Source organism: Asterias rubens, chromosome 15 (assembly GCF_902459465.1).
Source record: "Asterias rubens chromosome 15, eAstRub1.3, whole genome shotgun sequence".
Lineage (NCBI taxonomy): Eukaryota > Metazoa > Echinodermata > Asteroidea > Forcipulatida > Asteriidae > Asterias > Asterias rubens.
Genome location: NC_047076.1, coordinates 10,537,097 through 10,561,436, shown reverse-complemented (window position 1 = coordinate 10,561,436; position 24,340 = coordinate 10,537,097). Strand labels below are relative to the sequence as shown.

Genomic DNA, 24,340 nt, shown 5'->3' with positions numbered 1-24,340 from the left:
CGACACCAGAACAAATTACATCAATTGGGTCCACTCAATTCCATCAACAAGACCATACGACGTGCCTAGTGACAATGGCTGTTTCTTTGTCACATCGAAAACCCTTTCATGTCAGCCGATTACGAGACCTAAAAAGCTTGTGCGCTTTCTTTGTAATTCTAATAAGACTCGATAGGAATATAGTGGTGCTTTTCGAGTCTGTCGAATTTGATACGAATTTGATAAGACACATAAACAATATATGATTTTGTTAAAGGCAGTGGACACTATTGGTAAGTCAAAGACTAGCCTTCACAGCATGGTGTATCTCACCATATGCATAAAATAACAAACCTGTGAAAATTTGAGCTCAATCGGTCATCGAAGTTGCGAGATAATAATGATATAAAAAATACCCTTGTCTCACGAAGTTGTGGGCGTTTAGATGGTTGATTTCGAGGTCTCGAAATCAAATTCGTGGAAAATTACTTCTTTCTCTAAGTCTATGGCACTTCAGAGGGAGCCGTTTCTCACAATGTTTTATACCATCAACCTCTCCCCATGACTCGTCACCAAGAAAGGTTTTATGGCAATAAATATTTTGAGTAATTACCAATAGTGTCCACTGCCTTTAAATATAGCGTATTCAAACTGTATCCCAAGTACATTATTTCTTCGACCAAAAGTTATTTGAAATGTGTTCGGTCAATTCCCCTTGTGATTTTTATTAGCCTACTTATCTGAAATGAGCGTGGGATCCACCTTCGGCTGCTTTACATGATTTGTTTTCGTTCAATCATCAAAAAGTCACTGGATCTTGCATTGATATTGCATTGATAAGCAAAGGCACTGGTCAATGTTGGTTAGTTCTCAAAATATCAGCATAAAGGCTTACTTAGTATTAACAAGCAATGGAGAGCTGTTGATAGTATAAAATATTGCGAGAAACGGCTCCCTCTGTTATTTGACAATTATTACTAAAGGTGTTCAGTGTCTTTAAGCTTACGTATCCGTGAAGTCGAAAAGCACTAAGAATTAAAGCCAACGGCAGAACTGAGCCTTTCACTGTGACTTGATTATCAGTGACAGAGGATGGAGGGGTTCTGTCATTATACAGTCTCCGTGATGGATATCTTTCATTATTGAGCCTCGAATCAAGACCTTTCTCCACACGCATGGAGGCGTATCTCATTGGTAGCCTAGCAGCATTTAAAGGCACCTTCTCGCATAAGAGTGTCAGCTTTAAGATGTCTCAGCTTAGGTCTCGAATCCAATTCAAATAATGTTATATCTCAAACACCTCATTACTTCAGAGGGAGCCATTTCTCACAATGTTTTATACTATCAACAGCTCTGCATTGCTCGTTACCAAGTAAGTTTGTATGCTAACAATTATTTTGAGTAATTACCAATAGTGTCCAATGCCTTTAAAGGAGCGAGTAACAACTTCGGACAGCAACAGGAAAGGGCACAGGAAAGGGATGCGTGTGATAATAAACTTCTTATTAATCAATGTTTGAAATTAATTTATTCCCGAAAAGTGCTGGTGACTGCTCTGGTTTTACGAGTTTGTATGTATAATTATTTATTGTGAAAAAAATTGTAGTGTAAAATAGTTTATAATTATAATATTTCCTTCTTTTGGGAAAAAAAGTTTAATAAGTATAATAGTATTATCACTGTTAGTCTTGATATTTTTTTGGCTATCGGGTAGACTAAAAGCTACAATCACAGAAACCAAGTCTGCTGAAATGTTGGAAACTGAACAATATTTGATTCGGCAATTTCACTAGTGCAGCCGTCTCGGGTGGTTTTGACCACAGCACTCGAAACAGTTAAAATGTATATTATTAATTAAGTGCATCAACAAAATTCCGATCGCAGGCTTGGAATGATAGCTGTGGAGCAAATCTCTTCCCCAAACAGCTCAGATTGAAAAACGTTGTGTGTTTTTTTCAAGAACATTTCTTGGTATATTGAAGGCACTTACTTGTTTTCATTTTAAAGTTTCATAGGTGTAAAACATGTCCCTGTGCTAGTGTACGTTAAATATCGGGAATTGGTGGAGACTGGCGGCAAGTCGGTATTTTGTTTTGTTTTTTGTGGGGGGGGGGGTGTTCTCTTGTTTAGCAAAACTTCCAAACTACTGACCTGCTAGGAATTTAAAAAAAAAAACAGAAGTTTAGGGCTCTTAGATATATTGACTGGTTTTTAAGAGGCTGAGAGACTTTAAATAATTTTTTTATAATTTGAGAGTATTTTGTTCATTGTTTGCTATGTTAGTGTGGCGCAACCTAAGGCATTTTATACTGTGTAAGGATGTGGATCAGAGTATGTCGTATTCAGTCCCAGACAGCTTTGTGCTTGTTTTTCTCATAATTTTATTTTTCGAGTTATAGGCTGTCTGGCCTTGGTTGAGCCTTGAGCCTTTGGTGTTTTATTAGCTGGGATTTAACATATGATTGAAGAACCATGGAAGAACTATATATATCCCAGGGTTGCACTACCTCAGTGATCATACACAATGGCGGCTTTATCTACAATCCCATGTAGGTTACCCGACAGTCTACCACGGCCCAGTATCTGCCATTGCTAGTATTTCTGATTCATGGTTACTGACTGCTGCAACATCTGAACAAGATGAGGGTTTTATCACTCCTCCTTACGTTGATGGTTGCTGTACCGCAAGTCACTGCCTTGATCAACAGAGAATTGTAAGTAACATTGTTTTATCAGATGATTATATGTAGCTATCATTGGTGCTGGTAGATCAACAAGTAAGAACACACGGAAAACTTTCCGTGTGGCGCCACCCCTTTTTCACTCATTTTTATAAAGGATATCTCCTTGAGGTAGATACATCGCATGAAAAAGTGGTTGGCGCCATACGGAAACTGTGTTTCCTACTGGCTTCTTTCGCCTCCGAAAGGAGTCGTGATAAGGGCTACTGTGTTTCCATTTATTCACAAAATGTATTAGATGCGTTACGCATCACTAGTGAAATCAATTCGACCCCTGAAAGATAAGATTTGCAACTATGCTACAATATTCTATATAATAAAATAAAACTTGGAAAACTTGGAAATAGTTATCATGTGATTTCATTTATTTGTTTATTACTGTGTTCAATTTTATATCGTGGCAGTGTAATTAATTGTCTTCGTTTGAATTACTTTATGCCAGATCCAGTGATCATATTACCTTTAGATTTTTTTTTTTTTTTTTTTTGGGGGGGCAGGGGGTTGAGTTCAGTTTTAAATAACTGCAGATTTATTTTATGCAAGAAGAATAGTTTATTGTGTGCCGCGTTGTTGGTTGTTGTCTTGTTTCTACTGATAACCTATTCATTGTAGATACTTAAAGATGATCTACCCAACCTCACCTACGACTTGAGATACGGCAACGAGAGGGGGCACTTATTAATTTACTTATTATGACTAGTTAACTTACAATTATTATGACTGATAGAACTGTCCTGTTTTTGAACCTTTTACTGAAGATGCTTGGCTATGTTTTTTTCTTTCTCATTTGTAGCCGTACCTTACTTCCGTACTCACTTGAACAGGTATATATGAATTCTTTCTAATTTGTTGTATTTGTTACTTTACCAGTTATTTTATTTAAAGACAGTGGACACTACTGGTAATTTTCAAAGACTAGCCTTCACAGTTGGTGTATCTCAACATATGCATAAAATAACAAACCTGTGAAAATTTGAGCTCAATCGGTCATCGAACTTGCGAGATAATAATGAAAGAAAAAAAACACCCTTGTCTCACGAAGTTGTGTGCGTTTAGATGGTTGATTTCGAGAGCTCAAGTTCTAAATCTGAGGTCTCGAAATCAAATTCGTGGATAATTACTTCTTTCTCGAAAACTGTGGCACGTCAGAGGGAGCCGTTTCTCACAATGCTTTATACCATCAACCTCTCCCCATTACTCGTCCCCAAGTAAGGTTTTATGCTAATAATTATTTTGAGTAATTACCAATAGTGTCCACTGCCTTTAAAGTATGTCATTTGATATCAATTCGAAGATCTATTCCTTTGCTGTGAATGGAGGCATGCTCTTCTCATTAGTGAGAGGATGTTGCTTTACTTACAATGTAGCCGTGTAATTCACGATTCCTAGAAATAACCTCAATATTGTTTCTGTTGTTTTTTTATGATTCAGTTTCGCAATGGCTACTTATGGTCAGTTGCTGAATCAAGTCTTTACGAGACGGGAGGAGGTGAGGGCTTTGAGATCGTAGCAAATTGGCCGGTCGACGAAATAAAGGAAGGGTTGCCCTTACCAGCGAAACATTACTCACACCGGATATTACATTTAGCCAGGTATATTCTTCATCGTTAGTACAGAAGATACGCCCACATTAATCTGTAGCGTTTTGATATCAGGCCCCTAGTTCATATAGCTGCTTAAAGGGAAGGTACACTATTGGTAACTGTCAAAGACTATGTCTTCTCACTTGGTGTATCTCAGCATATGCATAAAATAACAAACATGTGAAAATTTGAGCTCAATTGGTCGTCGAAGTTGCGAGATAACAAGAAAAGAAAAAACACCCTTGCCACACGAAGTTGTGTGCTTTTAGATGCTTGATTTCGAGACCTCAAATTCTAAATCTGGGGTCTCGAAATCAAATTCGTGGAAAATTACTTCTTTCTCGAATACTACGTCACTTCAGAGGAAGCCGTTTCTCACAATGTTTTATACTATCAACCTTTCCCCAACTCGGTACCAAGTGAGGTAATTACCAATAGTGTCCACTGCCTTTAAAGACACTGGACAAGTATTGCTAATTACTCGAAGTATTATTTTTAGCCTAAGGGCTTATTGGTAACGAGCATTGAGAGCTGTTGATTGTGACAAACGGCTCAAGTCTTTTAGTTTTTCGAGAAAACAGAAAATGTTCCTGGAATTTGATTTCCAGACCTTAGAATTAGATTTTGAGGTTTCAAAATCAAGCATCTCAAAGCACACAACTTCGTGTGACATGGGTGTTTTTTTCTTTCATAATTATCTCGCAACTTCAACAACCAAATAGGTTTTTTATTTTATGCATGTGTTGAGATGCACCAAGTGAGAAGACTGGTCTTTGACAATTACCAATAGTGTCAAGTGTGATTAACTTAACAATTTATTATTCTAATTAGAACAAATAGAACATTCAAATGTAAAACAGTTGTTCTAATGACACTGTTAATAGTGTGTTTGTTTGTATTTGTTTGCTCTTGACAGTAAGGTGCCGAGATGGATACGAGTATTGGCTCCGAAAGGTTCCCTGGAAGCCACCGAGTTATCATGGGATGCTTTTCCTTACGTCTTATCTGTATACACTGTGAGTATCCAATCAATAGCGTTCTAAACGGCGTATCTTATGTTTGTTTAAAGGAACACGTTGCCTTGGATCGGTCAAGTTGGTCTTTGAAATGCGTTTGTAACCGTTTTTTTATAAAATGCATATGTGTAGAAAGATGTTGTAAAAGTAAAATACAAAGATCCACACAAACATGCCTCGAAATTACCTCGTCGACTAACACGGTCGGCCACTTATGGATGTCAAAATTTTGACTCCCATAAATGGCCGACCGTGTTAGTTCGCACAGTAAAAGGAAAACCACGCAATTTCAAGCCAAACGTGTGTCGATCATTGTGTTCTACTTTTAAAACATCTTTCCATCCGTATATGCAATTTATAAAAAAACGGTTACAAACGCTTTTTATAAACCAACTCGCCCGATGCAAGGCAACGTGTTCCTTTAAGTGCGTGATTATACTGAACCATTGGACTTCCATTTATTCTTCCTGACAATCCAATGGTTTAATAAAAATGTAATATCAAAAATATAGTAGTTCATGAATCATTTTGTTCTTGAATCTCAGTGGACATCGGATTTCCCTGAGATTTGACACTTGGTTCACCAATGTATCATTATCACCCAAACTAGCATCATCATCATCACTATCATTGGGCACGTTTACTCTTTGCATGTGTTTTGCTACTTTATATTTGTAAAAATGAATCTGCCTTTTCTGATTGTGTGTATGGAGATTATTATTACATTGAATTGAAACATTTTTGTCTCGCCCTTAATGCTCTAGAACCCGGATTACATGAAATCAGCCTTCTACTTCAAAATTACAACCAAGTATGTGGATAACGATGACTGCAAGTTGGACAATGTAAGAACACACATGTTAGATTGTTCACTTTCTTGTCACGCAAGAACTATAAAATTACACTAAAGAACGAATGTTAGTTGAGTGCGCGGGTTGTGCCTAGTTGATGATACAGCATAGAATTGCAATTACCAAAGCCTTACAGTGACTTTGAGCAAAAAATCTGGTTCTTTTGTTTGCAATGTAGAAAACAATATAAAGTTTGTGAGTTGTGGTAGTATAACGGAAACTGACTCATGTGCATTCTAAAATCTTTTGCAAGTAACTTTTTCGTTTTTAGCTTGCTTCTTTTCAGTTCGTAACTTTCATATATGTTCCAGGTATTTAGCGATATCAGCGGATCATCGTCTGTTTCAACTGAACAGATCGACATCTGCAGAACAAGATCTTTTGTAAGTATGGTTTATGCTATTTGATGTATAATAGGGAGGTTTCGCACGCGAACGGATACGCATACGTTTAGCAATCCGTGTCTACACGTACAGTGGATTGCGAGTAGCGTATGACTTCATAATGATGACGTATCCGTATCCGTATTAAACCGTATCCGTTCGCACGCGAAACCTCCCTAATATCCACACCCGTGCGTGTACTCTTACTCAACTGAGCACAAACATTTAATTATTTGCATCATCTTTTGTTCACGTTCAGGTTCACGTTTTGTTCCATACCATTAGCCAGCACAATATAAGGAGAAGCGTTAACGAACAAAATAATAGTAAGGGTGGGTCGGACGCTTGGGTACAAGTTCTTGCCTCTTCAAAAGGATTGATATAAATGTGAAGTAACATTCATGATTTAAACAAAAAACATTGTGTATTTAAGCAATAGTCTATGGTTTCTTCTTTTGATTTCAGAATGAAAATTGGGACCCCACACAATGCTCCTCTGAAAAACTGAACATAGCTCCTTTGACGTCTGGCTGGCGGGTAGGTTTCTTCAGAATAGAAATTGATGGAATTAGTATTAGTTTCCATGGTGCAAAACAATAACGATTATTCAGCCAACCTTGACCGAAAGCAAACGATTGCCAAAAGGTGTACAGTGCCTTAAAAGGTGCAGTTTTACAAGGAACGACTCTGTGTTTCGTTCGCAAACGGTCACACATATTTTGAGCTTTCAAAATGAATGGGCGGTATCTGTTGAATCCCAACCGTGCAAAATTATGTGTTAAACGTTTGTTGTAAATAAACAGCTTTATACCAAATGAAAACAGAACAATTTACAATAAATACAAAATTATTATATTTCATTGTATTGGTAATCAATATAATTTTCATGCAATATTGTGTTCTGGTTTTGATTTTGGTTTTGTTTTTATTCTAGGAGAGGAGTCCCCATATGTGCGTCTACTCTTTCCTTGAAGTTTATTTCGAGTGGTTCGGCTTGCAAACCCGTTTCGAAAAAACTTTGTTGCAGGTAATGAGATAACAAACGCTGGGAAAAGTTGAACTTGAGGCAACCCACTAATCTTTACCAAATTGTTAATTGTTAATTATGACATGTTTATAACTTTTTAATATTCGTTCAAATTACACCCATACATTATTTATACATGAATAAGTTTGTTTTTAGAATTTGCTCATTAAAAAAGATCTGAATTGTTTTACCTTCCATTCATTTATCCACAAAATAGTTTTTTGAAATGAGAGGGTTTTTCTCTTAAGACCAACGGACTTTTTTACCTCAGGTCTTCCGATTTTGATAAAAACTGCTGCGCTTGTAGGTTCTAATGAATGCCCCTAATTTTTAGCCCGATCGGACTTACCATGTGGTCAGGGCAGAAACCACTAAAATCTGACATTTTTAAGGTAAAATACCACCTTATTGGTAAAAATATGTCATAACCATGTCAATTCTCATCACACATATGCAAATTTTGTATCAAAATGATGATAATTGCATGCTGAAATCAATTCTTTTGTCAAAAATAAATTTTCTGAAATATAATCTTTAATATGTTATCGTGACCTTTGACCCAGTTTTTAAAATAATCATTCCAAAAGTCAACGAAACAACAAAAAATCACTCAAAGTTTACAACTTTCTGACTATTTTTGTACAAGTCACCATGATCTTTAATATGTTGTCGTGACCTTTGACCCAATTTTTGAAACAATGCACCATTCCAAAAATCAACAAAATAAAAATCACTTGATAGAGCATGTCATCCTCTATCAAAAATCAACCAAGAAACAACTGGGCTCTTCAAATTCACAATTTTATGACTATTTTGCACAGTTGTAAGGTTACAAATTAGTCAATTTATATACTTAACATAATAACTCCACCAACAAAACTCACTCTTCTGTGTTTAAAGTTACTTAAAGTCTTCATGGTTTGCGATTTTTGTCTTGTTGATGGCTGGTGTGGTTTAACACGAATCAGAATTTAAATTATCTTCAGTGACGCACCCAGGATTAATTATTTTGGTGGGCCATATTTTCCCCAAATATTTCTTTAGAAGATTGTAAAACAAAAAATCAAAACAAATCAATCAAACAAATTGAATACATTGGAGGGCTAGCTGGGATCAATCCCCTAGACTCATCGCCCCCCCCCCCCCCCCTTTCGGGCGCACCACTGTGATTACTAGTGATCCCATTCAGAGATTACATCAAAGTTGGATGGAGAAGCTGTCTGCCTTTTTTCAGTAGATCATCACAAACTAATGCAGTCTTGCTTTAACCCCCTGTGATGAATCTTGAACAACAAGTTAATGCATAATAACTTTCTGAGAAATCCTCAAGAACAATTTGTTTACCATGCTGCAACTCTGACTTCAGGGCCCATTTTGGTAGAGCTGTTCAGCAGCAGATTTTGTGCAAATTGTGCGATTTCCATTTCATATCGCCGCTAACCGTATAGCACACGAAAAGGCATGCTACCCTTCTGATGAAGTCAGAGTTGCAGCATGATGACATTTTTTTTACCATCTTGGAAAGAATTCTGTTTGGGAAATGCCCCCCCCCCCCCTCAACCCTTTACAGTTTTAGTAACTTTGGAAAGGTTTTTTTATATTTTTTATTTATAAAGTAAAGTTTATAAATTGACTAATTTGTAACCTTACAACTGCACAAGAATAGTCTTAAAGTTGTAGATTTTGAAGAGCCCAACTGTTTCTTAGTGGATTCTGATAGAAGAAGACATGCTCTATCAAGTGATTTGTATTTCGTGGTTTTTTTTAATGATACATTATTTCAAAAACTGGGTCAAAGGTCACGATAACTTATTAAAGATAACAGTAACCTACATTTCTGGAAAAATATTAACAAAAGAATTTAATTGAGCATGCAATTCTCATCATTTTGATACCAAATTTGCATGTATGTGATAAAAATTTACATGGTTATGACGTTTTTTTTACCAAAAAGGTGGTATTTTACCCTAAAAATGTTTTTAGTGGTTCCTGCCCTGACCACATGGTAAGTCGGATCGGGCTAAAAATTGGTGTGCATTCATTGCTCATCAGGACCTACAAGCACAGCAATTGTTATCAAAATCGGAAGACATGAGGTAAAAAAGTGTGTTGGTCTGACATGGAATGACCCTTATACATCTTCTTCCGGAATATTTGTCCTGGGATATTAGTATTAGTCATTATTGGCTGTCGCATACTGTTCATAAAATGACTACCAGTAATTGATATTTTTCTGCTGTAGAACTATGGAGAGGCAGTCACTAAATTCCATCGTCAGATGTTTTGCTGGGCTGACCAATGGGCTGGGGTGACACTAGAAGAAGTCCGCCAGAAAGAAGAAGTGGTCAAACAAGAATTGGATTTGGTAAGTTGTATTTAAACCACAAGAAGTCAGGTACATGATCTACGGAGTCCCTATAGGGCCAAGTTAAAAAACAATTGAAAGGTAATACAAAAAGTTATCATTAATTCGTTCCCTCGAAATACTTCGTCGTTCCCTCGAAATACTTGATACTATCTCGTTCAACCGCAATACTATTTCGTTCCCCGAAATACTATCTCGTTCGAGGGAATGGATTAATATTTTGAGGGACGAATTTTACCTTTTCGGTTTTGTTTTACTTGTCCCTTTATGGGCTCCGTACATTAAATCAATCATAAGACCGCAAAATTTGTATCAAACTTTCACAATAATTGTAAAATTTAAAATTTAACGAAATTACTAAAATACGTTTGTCCGTTTAAATTTGTTTATGTGTATTAAATTTATTTTGTCTGAGTGAAGTTATCTGCATTTTAATAAATAAATTGTCTCAAAGTTAAAGATAACTGCTCTCCACTGTGAAGTTAGCGATGGCACTTTGAATAATGGACTTTCTAATGTCTTCAGAAGAGTCGCATATTACGTTGTTGGCTGACATGCTTACAAATTCTTCTCACTAAGGCGAACATTATTTATGTGACATCTTTTTACTGATTTATGAAGAACTGAGCACACTTTCGGAACAGCAAAAAAAATAAAAGTCCACAGATTTACAAACAACTTACAGTGTTTACAGAAGGTAAAGGTAAAAGACTTCTCTTGAAATATTATTCCATGAAATGCTTTAATTTATGATAAAACATTGAAACAATTATCAATTCTCGACAACGAGAATTACGGATTTATAGTAAACACATGTCATGACACGGCGAAACGTGCGGAAACAAGGGTGGGTTTTCCCGTTATTTTCTCCCGACTCCGATGACCGATTGAGCCTAAATTTTCACAGGTTTGGTAATTTATATATAAGTTGTGATACACGAAGTGTGGGCCTTTGGACAATACTGTTTACCGAAAGTGTCCAATGACTTTAAGTGAAGCTTCATATCACCATTATCTTCAAACCGTAGGTAAATCTCTTGACATGTGTCTTAGTCTAGGCGGATTTCTGAAAAAGAGGTCTAATTAAGGTGATTGAGGCATTTTGGGGTAAAAGCAGGGAACCAGACTTTTTAATACATTTCAGGCGTGCTGATTCCGAAAAAAATGGTTCCCAAGCGAAATTTTGAGTTTTTGACCATCTAATTTGCATAATCATATTTTTGACCTTTTGAACCATTTTAAGCAAATCTCTGTAATCAAAAATGACAAGTGATGCGTCAGTACCTAGATGTTGAAGGTCACAGAGTAGGATTAAAACATTTCAGAAGTAATTAGTGCTAATTAATACTCATGAATATGCAAATTAGTGGCCGCCATTACAAAAACATGATTTCTCTTCAATATCTCTGTAGCTAGGCAAGCAAACATGATAAACGAAGTGTTTTTCCTATGTTCTGAGGCTGAACCAATGTGATCAATGATGATAAGCAAGATGCTTTGTATGCAAACGAGCGAGTAAAATAGCTTAAAATGCTTATTTATGCAAATCAGCTATAGTATGACTACCAATGAATTTCATAACAATTCATGAATGAATACTTAATGTTAAGGCCCCTTAACTTTACACCGAAATACTACTTGATGCTAATACAGGCCAAAAGAGCAATTGGTGTCACTCACCAGTCCCTCAAATTAAGTTGGGTATAGAATGAACTGCTGTTGCCTAAGAACATGTAGCGATACAGCGAGTTTCATCACCAATCTGTTGCTGAAATACACACATTGCTGTGCATTGAAACCCATGCTTCTGGCATGAACACAAAGTATCTTCCAGCAGGTAACTTTTAGGGATTTGACTCATTGACATCAGTATGGGCTGTGGTTCTGAGTCACCATGTTCCCATCCATTGTACATGGGCTCAGAAAGCTCAGGTATGGAACAGTGAACATTTCACCAAATAATGATTGATAGGAAGTACGCATCAATTTGAAACCGGGAGCATCAATCTTTCATAGTTCACACCTTGAATCAAATCAAAGAGGTACAGACTCAACTGAAGCCACAAAAAGATATATATTGGTGATGTTGGTCAGACCAGATCTCTTCCATACACACTCGCCAATGCCATAATGAAGGGCCTTCCATTCCAAAGAGTTCCTCACTTCTATGTCGCTCAATCCATCCTATAAGGGCACAAAGGTACTTGAACTTCTCAATGACGGAAGCGCCATTTAGTCCTTACCGTCTTTAGAGATGTATGCCATCGCCTTGGTCTTCCTTAAGTCTAACTGAAGTCATATTTAACATCTTAACTTCTCTTATGAAGTCATACTCTGCTATATTGGAGCTGCAAGTAATTCTCGTGCCAAGTCCGCCATGTAGAAGAGAATGCCATCAGTGCAGTCGAGGTCAATGATACCCATTGGTGGCACTCTCCGACTTAAGCAATTTATATTGCTCATTGACATTTTCCAGGAGGACATTTTGGTAGGTTCAGCAAAGTTTGTCTTGGTTAGATCATCTCCTTATTCAAACTTTTCAGCAAGTGAAGTGGACTTGGCAGAAGCCCATGCTTTAGGACAACCGGCAAGTGAACTGGACGACCATGCTCTCTATCATCATGTCGCGGGCAGTCGGGATCTCCGGCGGCGTCTCTCAGCCTCCCTGTCCATCATGCAGGCAGCCAACTCTTCTGTCGTCTCTGCCTCAGCATCTCTCATCAGGACAATGACAAAGCTCAACCTCTAATGTGGTCAGGGGTGCATGGTAATCACCTGTCTTTCTAGCATTGAGTGGAAGTTCTTGTGCCTGGGCTGTGGTGTTAAAGAAGAGACTGATGTCATCAGCAAAGTCAAGGTCGGTCATGGCTACTACGGGATAGAGGCTCGATCTCCTTGGCATCAATGTGAATCCAAGATCCACCTTGTGACTGCCGATAGCACGTCTGAGGGCGAAGTCAATGATGAAAATGAATTGAGGGGAGGGTATCCCCTTCATGACTCCTGCCAAGATCCTACAATGGTCCATATCCCTGACCCTCGCATCCTTCCTCACTGTGTTTGTTGAAGGTAGCCATAGTGAGCGGCCTCCTGTATCGCAGATCGCATTGGACCTTGGGCTGTCGTCGGATAACCTCCTCCGGGAAGGCAATGCCATTCTGTCAGGCCAAGACCTGGCCAGCTCACCTGTCCGCAGCATCGATCCTGTCCACTCTCGGGACTTGAAGTAAATGCTTTGCCATAAGATTTACCATTAGCTTCCTTTAAAGGCTATAATAAGACTTGGGGGCACCACTCCTCTCAGGACTACCCTGGTTGCTGCCCTCGTCCGAACGAGCTCTACCTGCAAACCGGAGTTTGCAGTCAGAGAGGTCCTTCTCCTAGGTAGACTACCAATCTAGGCTTAGGAGTTCTACCTACCCGGAATGGTGATTAGAGAGGTCCTTCTCCTAGGTATACTACCAATCTAGGCTGAGGAGTTCTACCTACCTGGAATGGTGATCAGAGAGGTCCTTATCCTAGGTAGACTACCGATCTGGGCTGAGGAGTTCTACCTACCTGGAATGGTGATCAGAGAGGTCCTTATCCTAGGTATACTACCAATCTAGGCTGAGGAGTTCTACCTACCTGGAATGGTGATCAGAGAGGTCCTTATCCTAGGTAGACTACCAATCTAGGCTGAGGAGTTCTACCTACCTGGAATGGTGATCAGAGAGGTCCTTATCCTAGGTATACTACCAATCTAGGCTGAGGAGTTCTACCGACCTGGAATGGTGATCAGAGAGGTCCTTATCCTAGGTAGACTACCAATCTAGGCTGAGGAGTTCTACCTACCCGGAATGGTGATCAGAGAGGTCCTTATCCTAGGTAGACTACCAATCTAGGCTGAGGAGTTCTACCTACCCGGAATGGTGATCAGAGAGGTCCTTATCCTAGGTAGACTACCAATCTAGGCTGAGGAGTTCTACCTACCTGGAATGGTGATCAGAGAGGTCCTTATCCTAGGTAGACTACCAATCTAGGCTGAGGAGTTCTACCTACCCGGAATGGTGATCAGAGAGGTCCTTATCCTAGGTATACTACCAATCTAGGCTGAGGAGTTCTACCTACCTGGAATGGTGATCAGAGAGGTCCTTATCCTAGGTATACTACCAATCTAGGCTGAGGAGTTCTACCTACCTGGAATGGTGATCAGAGAGGTCCTTATCCTAGGTAGACTACCAATCTAGGCTGAGGAGTTCTACCTACCCGGAATGGTGATCAGAGAGGTCCTTATCCTAGGTAGACTACCAATCTAGGCTGAGGAGTTCTACCTACCCGGAATGGTGATCAGAGAGGTCCTTATCCTAGGTAGACTACCAATCTAGGCTGAGGAGTTCTACCTACCTGGAATGGTGATCAGAGAGGTCCTTATCCTAGGTAGACTACCAATCTAGGCTGAGGAGTTCTACCTACCCGGAATGGTGATCAGAGAGGTCCTTCTCCTAGGTATACTACCAATCTAGGCTGAGGAGTTCTACCTACCCGGAATGGTGATCAGAGAGGTCCTTATCCTAGGTAGACTACCAATCTAGGCTGAGGAGTTCTACCTACCCGGAATGGTGATCAGAGAGGTCCTTATCCTAGGTAGACTACCAATCTAGGCTGAGGAGTTCTACCTACCTTGAATGGTGGTTATAGAGGTCCTTCTGCTAGGTAGACTACCAATCTAGGCTTAGGAGTTCTACCTGCCCAGGATGGTGGTCAGAGTGGTCCTTCTCCTAGGTAGCAATCTAGGCTTACGTGTTCTACCTACCCTGGATAGTGATCAGAGAGGTCCTTCTCCTAGGTAGATTACCAATCTAGGCTTAGGAATTCTACCTACCCGGAACGGTGGTCAAAGAGGTCTTTCTCCTAGGTATACTACCAATCTAGGCTTACGAGTTCTACCTACCCGGAAGTGTGATCAGAGTTTTTCTTCTCCTAGGTGGCCTGTCTACTATAGCTGACGAGCCTAACCTGCTCGGAATGATCTGGTTTTTCGGCACCATTTAAAATTGCCTTTTACACTTCTGCCAATCAGTTTAAAACAGGGTTTGGCGCATCAAACCAAGCAGTAGGAGTCTGTTTAGAAGAGGATAGTTCTCCTGGGTTTGTCTTGACTGTCGTTGCTAAAACTGCATCAGAGATGAAAATGTTTTGCAAAAACTCTATTGTAGGGATGCATCGATTGAGCAAAAAGTGATGAATGACGAAATTTATTGGTATTCGGACTAGCTGATGTGCATAAATAAGCACGTGTAGCTATACCAACTCATTTGCATAAGCATCTGGCTTGCCAATGAATACACTACATGCATTGCCTGACTCTCAGAACATAGGTAAAAACATTTCTTTATCATGGTTATTTGCCTAGTTTCAGAGATATTGGGGAAAACTAATTTTTCTGCTATGGCTGCCACTTATTTGCATATATTTTGTTAAAATTACTTACCACTAATAACAACTTCATGAAATGTGTAATCGTTTTATGAGACCTTCAAAACATGGGTGTAGCACTTCAATTGTCATCTTTGCTTTCCTAGTTACCGAGATATTGAAGAAAAATGATTTTTCTGTAATGGCGGCACTAATTTGCATATTTATGATTATTAATTACCACTTATTACTTTGGAAATTTTTCAATCCTATTCTGTGACCTTTAACATCTAGGTACAGACTCATCGATCGTCATTTTTGCTTGCCTGGTTACAGGGGTTTGCTTAAAATGGTTCAAAAAGGTCAAAAATATGATTATGCAAATTAGATAGTCAAAAACTCATAAATTCGCTTGGGAACCATTTTTTCCGGATTCAGCACACCGAAAATGTGTTAAAAAGTCGGGTTCCAGACTTTTACCCAAAAATGCCTCAATCAGTCACTTTTCCAGGAATCCGCCTAGACTATCTTGTGTCGTACAAAAAGAACCCAAATCATTAGTTAATTGATTGTTCAATGGGTTTACATGTTGTTGTTTTTGCATTCACAGCTTCGCACTAGAGGGGACGTCCGCGGCATGGTCGTGCACTAATAGAGAAGGATGGTGAAGTCTCACAGACTGTATTGGATCGTCTTTATATAATGGATAATGTGTTTTGAAGTAAAATAACTAATACTTAATTAATGTCAAGTAGATGCTAACTAAATGAACAATAATTTTCATGCTAGTAAGGTTTGTGATGGTATTGGTGCTTTCCAACGAACAATAGGGCAATAAGAACTGAGACCGGTTTGGCAGCAGCTTATTTCACTCCATATATCCTGCCCCATCCCCACCCTATCCTGCCCCATCCCCTACCCTATCCTGCCCCATCCCCTACCCTATCCTGCCCCATCCCCTACCCTATCCTGCCTCATCCCCTACCCTATCCTGCCCCATCCCCTACCCTATCCTGCCCCATCCCCTACCCTATCCTGCCCCATCCCCTACCCTATCCTGCCCCATCCCCTACCCTATCCTGCCCCATCCCCTACCCTATCCTGCCCCATCCCCTACCCTATCCTGCCCCATCCCCTACCCTATCCTGCCCCATCCCCTACCCTATCCTGCCCCATCCCCTACCCTATCCTGCCCCATCCCCTACCCTATCCTGCCCCATCCCCTACCCTATCCTGTCCCATCCCCTACCCTATCCTGCCCCATCCCCTACCCTATCCTGCCCCATCCCCTACCCTATCCTGCCCCATCCCCTACCCTATCCTGCCCCATCCCCCACACCCACAACCTGTTTTTATAGGGGTGCTTGTGGTTTTTTATGTTTTTGTTCATATTTAACCGAGTTCGTTGCTTTAAATAGGAAGAGTAACTTCATGGTGTTAGCCAGCTATAGTAAAATAATGTTTGTTTCGTAAAAGTGTTATCAGAAGAGTATTGTGTTTGTGTGACCTTTGACCTCATTGTTTGTAGAAGTTTGTATTTTAACATTTTTAAGGAAAGTCAAATTTCATATTTTGAATTGCATTATTGTAATTTTACTTTTTGATATTATTAAATGCTTGTTTGTTTTTAAGTAGAGGACCGTCTTTATCCACACATCATTTTCTTCAATACCTTCCTCGCATAAATCTTGATGCCTTTATTTTTTTGATAACTATCGTAAAAGTTCGCCACCTACCACTGGATATAAGCGAAATCATCCTAGCCTGGCCTCTTCACCTTTCACCTAGATCCATATGCAGACGATCACCGTAGTGCGGCTCAGTGCCAAACGTCAAAACGGGGTATACAATATCTTTCATCCTCAAGGATGAAAACAGGTGCTTGATTTTTAGAACTAGTAATTTCATTGGACATAATATTTCATTCATTTTGTTCCAGTCAGAATTTGTGCCGCACACAATTTTAAGTTATGGGCATGATGTTTCTTTATTCTGTTAAATTGCAACTTTAAATGTTAAAGTTTAATTGTCTCAGAATTTACACAATAAAAAATCCCAAAACTAAATGAAAAATATCGTAATGGTAGACTTTCCAACCCTAGGTGGCAGCAGACTTATCTGGTAAGTTTCCATTGTTTACGTAGTTCTGAGCATGCGCACATTACCGAGAACAATGGATTTTACCTGGTAAGTCTGCTGCCACCAAGCGTCCTGAAAGTCTCCATTGAATGTTGATATTTTAATTAATACAAATCTAAAAAGAAAATGCTATTTATACATGAAGTATGAATAATAAAAGCGATGTTAAAGTCACCTGGAAGTGGTATTTTGTCAAAATAAAGCTTTTGTCACTAAAATATGTGTTTTGATGAGTGGAATATGAATAAACAATTAACTAAGGTTTAACAAAAATTGTTCTATGCTATTTACAAATTTGAAAATAAGCCCGACCCAAGCCCGACCGCTGATCGTGACGTCAATCGAGGCGCGATGAATCGCATGCAGTGTGAATGCAATCCCTTGATGAACAATACTAAAAACCGACTGAGATATATCTAGTGAACCTACATGTATACATACGCAATAGATGTTGAATTTGCATCGGCGATAAAGAATAATATTTTTGGTTTTTTACCCCTGCACCGATGTGTGTTAGCACTGTATAAATTATGTATACAATTTGGAGGACTTCGCCGCCAGGTCAAAGTGCGCTTTAAATTATTGTACAGCAAGGAAGCATTGCTCGCTTTGCTCCATTATTGCATGTGGCGTGTTGGAACATCATTCTTTATATTTACATTTATTAAATCAAGACAAACTCAACACCATGACAAATGTACAAAGACATTTAGGCTGGTTTGCAGTGATGTGTCTCCTACTGGATTGGATGCTTTGGGTAGGAGTGATAAAGGGTCTTGGATTCATGTTACCGACTTTTAAGGAGCAGTTTGAAACCTTTGAAGTCTGCAACCTTGTTTGAAATGCTCATTATTTCTTCCAATCGGTTGAGGATAATACATTAATATTTGTGCTTAAGTGTAACTTTAATTGTATGTTGTCATAGCTAGTATTCATGCTTCAGAATGATACATTATGACAATACACGTATTGTTTAAAAACAAAGCACCATTCCTATGTACATAATGTGGTTTATATTATGCTATTTTAATGGATTTGTTTATAGGAATTTTTGCTGGACCTTTAAGTTCCCTAATTGGAACGAGGGCTGTTGTCATGATGAGCGGTTTGATGGCTGGGTGTTCGTTGATTCTTTCATCCTTCGCGTCTGGTCTCCCTCAGATCACGCTTTTATTGGCGTTTGGATTGGATAATAATTTTGCTAGATTATCCCTGTCCAGAAATGATAAACCAAATTTTGCAAGATTGATGATAGGTAAAGGTACTGGAAACTATTGGTAATTACTAGAAAAATAAATGTTAGCATAAAGAGTAACTTACGTGGTACCGAGCAGTGGAGAGCTGTTGCTAGCAAACACTTTGAGAAGGGGCTCCCTCTGAAGTAACGTAGTTTTTAAAAAAAGAGGTGTAATTTCTCACTAAAAAAATAAAAGCCTTCAGGTCTGAAGCCTGATATTTTTATTAGGCATCTGAAGTGAAAGTTAGCACACTTTGTGCAATAGGGGTGTTTTTCCTCGCATTATTCTCTTGCAGCTTCGATGACCAATCGCCTCCAAATTTTCACAGACTTGTTATTTTATGCATATGTTGGGCTTTACCAAGTGAGAAAACTGGCTTTTGACAATTACAAATAGTGTCCAATGCCTTTAATTAGATGTGAAAATGAATTCGTGCATTCACAATTCTCAATATAATTTATCCAGATGTCATTTTCGGAGAGGTCACCAATTTACCAGAATTCCTACAAACACAAACACGTGTTAATCCAGTAAGCAGAAAACTTCCCTGTGTTCTCCCAATGAAGAAATAACCTCACTCTGTCGGAACACCCGGAACTCTTTTCTTTTAAGTCCTCGTTCTTCACTCTCTTTGGTTTCAAGATTTCATTATAACTCAATTGTTTAGTAGGCCTACTCGGTTTAGTAAGTTATTAAAAAAGTGGGGTTACTAAACAAAGTTGGTGTGAAAGGGTTAACAAAATTGTACCCACTTTATATGTGAAGGCTCAGAGATACCTGTAAGTGTAATGGAGACCTTGAACGTCGCGAGACTTATTTACACGATCAAAAGGCAGTGGCAGATATGACATTTATTTTTCTCTGTTTGTAGTTCACAATTTGCGCACGATTCCGAGATCAATGAACTTATTTGTTGCAAAGACGTTCCGCTGCCAATTAACGTGTTCCCGCAATAAATGTCTCCCATCTATACTTCCTCAAGATGTAACATATTTTCAGATAAAATCATGTTTGTTTTCGCTGGAGATCTGCTTAGAACAAATCGTTCAGGCTTCGGTTTGAAAATAAACAATTAATATTCTCCTTATTAGCTAATTTGTTGTCCTAAATAATAACCTTTTTACGGAGCCCTTAAAGGCAGTGAACACTATTGGTAAGTGTCAAAGACTAGCCTTCACAGTTGGTGTATCTCAACAGATGCATAAAATAACAAACCTGTCAAAATTTGAGCTCAATCGGTCATCGAAATTGCGAGATAATAATGAAAGAAAAATAACCCTTGTCACACGAATTGTGTGCGTTTAGATGGTTGATTTCAAGACCTCAAGTTCTAAATCTGAGGTCTCGAAATCAAATTCGTGGAAAATTACTTCTTTCTCGAAAACTATGGCACTTCAGAGGGAGCCGTTTCTCACAATGTTTTATACCATCAACCTCTCCCCATTACTCGTCACCAAGAAAGGTTTTATGCCAATAATTATTTTGAGTAATTACCAATAGTGTCCACTACCTTTAAAGGGAGAGGTAAACAAATATTGAAAAAGTAAAAACAATACTGAAACTAGACATTAGGTGTTTGTGAACAAACACAAAGCTGTTCCGTGTTCTTTTTCTTTGATTATGTGTTAAAATTACCAAGGAGTCTTTAACTGAAAAAAAGTTTGAAAAATACTGTACAGTGTCTTGAGTTACGGTGCCACTTCATGGGGTCACGGTAACCTAAGGCTAAGGAGTCTGTAACTGAAAAAGGTTAGAAAATCGGTTGTGTAGTTCTTGAGATATGGTGCCACTTCTGGTTGACCCGGAAGTAGAGGTCAACTTGGGGTCATGGATTTTCAAAGTTTATTTTTAATGCCTTAGGAGGATAAAACTGAACAAAAAGGATTGAAAATCGGTTGTATAGTACTTGGCGTATGGTCCCACTTCCGGTTCACCCGGACGTAGAGGCCAACATGGGGTCACGGGTTTTCACAGTCAATATTAATGTAAAGGAGTCTGTAAGTGAAAACAAATTGAAAATCGGTTGAGTAGTTCTTGAGATATGGTCCCACTTCCGGTTGACCCGGAAGTAGAGGTCAAATTGAGGTCACGGTTTTTCCAAATTTTTCTCCTATCCCACAAACAGTCGACATTATTAAAGAAGAATGTCGTCTTCCTGTGATAATTTATCTCGGAATGTCGACATCCTAAAAGTAGGATGTCGTCTTCCTGTGATAATTTATCTCGGGATGTCGACATCCTAAAAGTAGGATGTCGTCTTGCTGTGATAATTTATCTCGGGATGTCGACATCCTAAACGTCAGTTGTCATCTTCCTGTGGTAATTTATCTCGGGAAGTCGACATTCTAAAAGAAGAATGTCGTCTTCCTGTGATAATTTATCTGGGAATGTCGATATCCCAAAAGTAGGATGTCGTCTTGCTGTGATAATTTATCTCGGGAAGTCGACATCCTAAAATTAGGATGTCGTCTTCCTGTGATAATTTATCTCGGGAAGTCGACATCCCGAAAGTAGGATTTTTTTTGTTGAAATAATTTTACTTGTATACGTTTTGTTAACTAGTATTACATTTCCAACAATATTTCTAATATTCATGGTCATAAACTACGTTAAACTAAAATAATGGACGGAAAAAATGTCCCACGTAAAACTCCATAAGCTTTGGAACATAATGGTCCCGCAAGTTTAAATACGCGCGAGACTTGCTTAGTCCACACAGAAGGTAATAAATAATTTAGTACAAGCAAATGCAGTCGTACAATAATAGAAAACAAAAACTAAAAATCAATGCAAATCATATGTAGGGGATGGAGGGGCCCATAAAAAGCAAACCTTAACGAGTACGGACCCCCCCCCCCTTTTTCTAACGAAGAAAGCAATGTAAGCAATTCTATTTAGTGGGTGTAATCTTATGTAGCGGCAAAACAATTCAAAATTACAGGAAGAACAAACACAAAAACAGTTAGCGTAAAATAAAACTTAACCATATATTTAAATGAAACAGATAAACAAAATACCCAACATCATAATAAAACATAAAAGGGAACACTATTTGTGTGATAAAAATAAATACTAGAGAAAATGGGCCCCACAACTCTTGCTGGGGAAAAAACCATGTCGAAATATACAATTGTTATCCATTAGAGACGTTTTGTAGTCACTTTGGTTGGGGAGCGAGGAATCTAGCAAAAACACACGAAAATCCCATGGCTGGGACATCAGTTTATACACCAGACAAATCTATTATATGGATATTCTTTTGAATATTTTATTTTGTGCATATGGTCCGTGATTCATGGTCAGTTGAATATAAGTGGGCGGTTGTATCAACAACAGACTTTTATCCTTTTGATCACCATCAGCCCCATGTATAATAAACTTCAACGGCTGACGATTGCACTTTTGGTATTGTCATTGTTAAAGTCCGGTTCCATTGTGTGCATCGGCGATAAAGAACAATATTTTTGGTTTTTTACCCCTGCACCGATGTGTGTCAGCACTGTATAAATTATGTATACAATTTGAAAGAACTTCGCCGCCAGGTCAAAGTGCGCTTTAAATTATTGTACAGCAATGAAGCATTGCTCGCTTTGCTCCATTATTGCATGTGGCGTGTTGGAACATCATTCTTTATATTTACATTTATTAAACCAAGACAAACTCAACACCATGACAAATGTACAAAGACATTTAGGCTGGTTTGCAGTGATGTGTCTCCTACTGGATTGGATGCTTTGGGTAGGAGTGATAAAGGGTCTTGGATTCATGTTACCGACTTTTAAGGAGCAGTTTGAAGTCCAGACTTGGCTAATTGGTTGGATGGTTGCTATCGTCGTAGGCGTCATTAATTTTGCAGGTGATTTGCTATTTATATTCCTCCTACGAAGCAGGTTGTATGACGTAATGTCGTACTTAAACTCCTAATGCCGTTCTTTCTAAAACCTTTGCCAACTGGCATATCTATCCATGACCACATGACTCGTCCATATTATACTAAACCGGCGTACATTGTCTCTAGTAATAAAACTGCTAGTAAACCCTACATCATGCCATGTGTGCTACTAAAAACTCTGCAACCTTGTTTGAAATGCTCATTATTTCTTCCAATCGGGTGTGGATAATACATTAATATTAATTGTGCTTAAGTGTAACTTTAATTGTATGTTGTCATAGCTAGTATTCATGCTTCAGAATGATACATTATGACAATACACGTATTGTTTAAAAACAAAGCACCATTCCTATGTGCATAATGTGATTTATATTATGCTTTTTTAATGGATTTGTTTATAGGAATTTTTGCTGGACCTTTAAGTTCCCTAATTGGAACGAGGGCTGTTGTCATGATGAGCGGTTTGATGGCTGGGTGTTCGTTGATTCTTTCATCCTTCGCGTCTGGTCTCCCTCAGATCACGCTTATATTGGCGTTTGGATTGGGTAATAATTTTGCTAGATTATCCCTGTCCAGAAATGATAAACCAAATTTTTCAAGATTGATGATAGGTAAAGGTACTGGAAACTATTGGTAATTACTAGAAAAATAAATGTTAGCATAAAGAGTAACTTACTTGGTACCGAGCAGTGGAGAGCTGTTGCTAGCAAACACTTTGAGAAGGGGCTCCCTCTGAAGTAACGTAGTTTAAAAAAAAAAAAAAAAAGTAATTTCTCACTAAAATAATAAAAGCCTTCAGGTCTGAAGCCTGATATTTTTATTAGGCATCTGAAGTGAAAGTTAGCACACTTTGTGCAATAGGGGTGTTTTTCCTCGCATTATTCTCTTGCAGCTTCGATGACCAATCGCCTCCAAATTTTCACAGACTTGTTATTTTATGCATATGTTGGGCTTTACCAAGTGAGAAAACTTTGACAATTACAAAAAGTGTCCAATGCCTTTAATTAGATGTGAAAATGAATTCGTGCATTCACAATTCTCAATATAATTTATCCAGATGTCATTTTCGGAGAGGTCACCAATTTACCAGAATTCCTACAAACACAAACACGTGTTAATCCAGTAAGCAGAAAACTTCCCTGTGTTCTCCCAATGAAGAAATAACCTCACTCTGTCGGAACACCCGGAACTCTTTTCTTTTAGGTCCTCGTTCTTCACTCTCTTTGGTTTCAAGATTTCATTATAACTCAATTGTTTAGTAGGCCTACTCGGTTTAGTAAGTTATTAAACAAAGTGGGGTTACTAAACAAAGTTGGTGTGAAAGAGTTAACAAAATTGTACCCACTTTATAACTGAAGGCTCAGAGATACCAGTAAGTGTAATGGAGACCTTGAACGTCGCGAGACTTATTTACACGATCAAAAGGCAGTGGCAGATATGACATTTATTTTTCTCTGTTTGTAGTTCACAATTTGCGCACGATTCCGAGATCAATGAACTTATTTGTTGCAAAGACGGTCCGGTGCCAATTAACGTGTTCCCGCAATAAATGTCTCCCATCTATACTTCCTCAAGATGTAACATATTTTCAGATAAAATCAAGTTTGTTTTCGCTGGAGATCTGCTTAGGACAAATCGTTCAGGCTTCGGTTTGAAAATAAACAATTAATATTCTCCTTATTAGCTAATTTGTTGTCCTTAATAATAACCTTTTTACGGAGCCCTTAAA

General features: G+C 38.5%; 1 protein-coding gene across 1 annotated transcript; it reads left to right on the top strand.

Moving 5' to 3' along the window:
* The first annotated feature begins 2,569 nt into the window (after positions 1-2,569).
* Positions 2,570-16,280, top strand: LOC117300134 (phosphatidylinositol transfer protein beta isoform-like). The gene is made up of 10 exons (XM_033783845.1): positions 2,570-2,693; positions 3,514-3,544; positions 4,152-4,312; positions 5,220-5,319; positions 6,084-6,164; positions 6,482-6,553; positions 7,019-7,090; positions 7,488-7,580; positions 9,823-9,945; positions 15,953-16,280. The coding sequence occupies exons 1-10, from the start codon at positions 2,620-2,622 to the stop codon at positions 15,992-15,994; spliced, it is 849 nt and encodes a 282-aa protein (XP_033639736.1). The 5' UTR covers positions 2,570-2,619; the 3' UTR covers positions 15,995-16,280.
* The last annotated feature ends 8,060 nt before the right edge of the window (positions 16,281-24,340 follow it).

What these genes read in the sequence shown, in the direction of transcription:
- LOC117300134 (XM_033783845.1), top strand. Translation starts at nt 2,620, where the DNA reads ATGAGGGTTTTATCACTCCTCCTTACGTTGATGGTTGCTGTACCGCAA. An exon ending in ACGTCTTATCTGTATACACT is followed by an intron (nt 5,320 to 6,083) that starts GTGAGTATCCAA and finishes TTAATGCTCTAG; the next exon opens with AACCCGGATTACATGAAATC. An exon ending in TCTGCAGAACAAGATCTTTT is followed by an intron (nt 6,554 to 7,018) that starts GTAAGTATGGTT and finishes TTTTGATTTCAG; the next exon opens with AATGAAAATTGGGACCCCAC.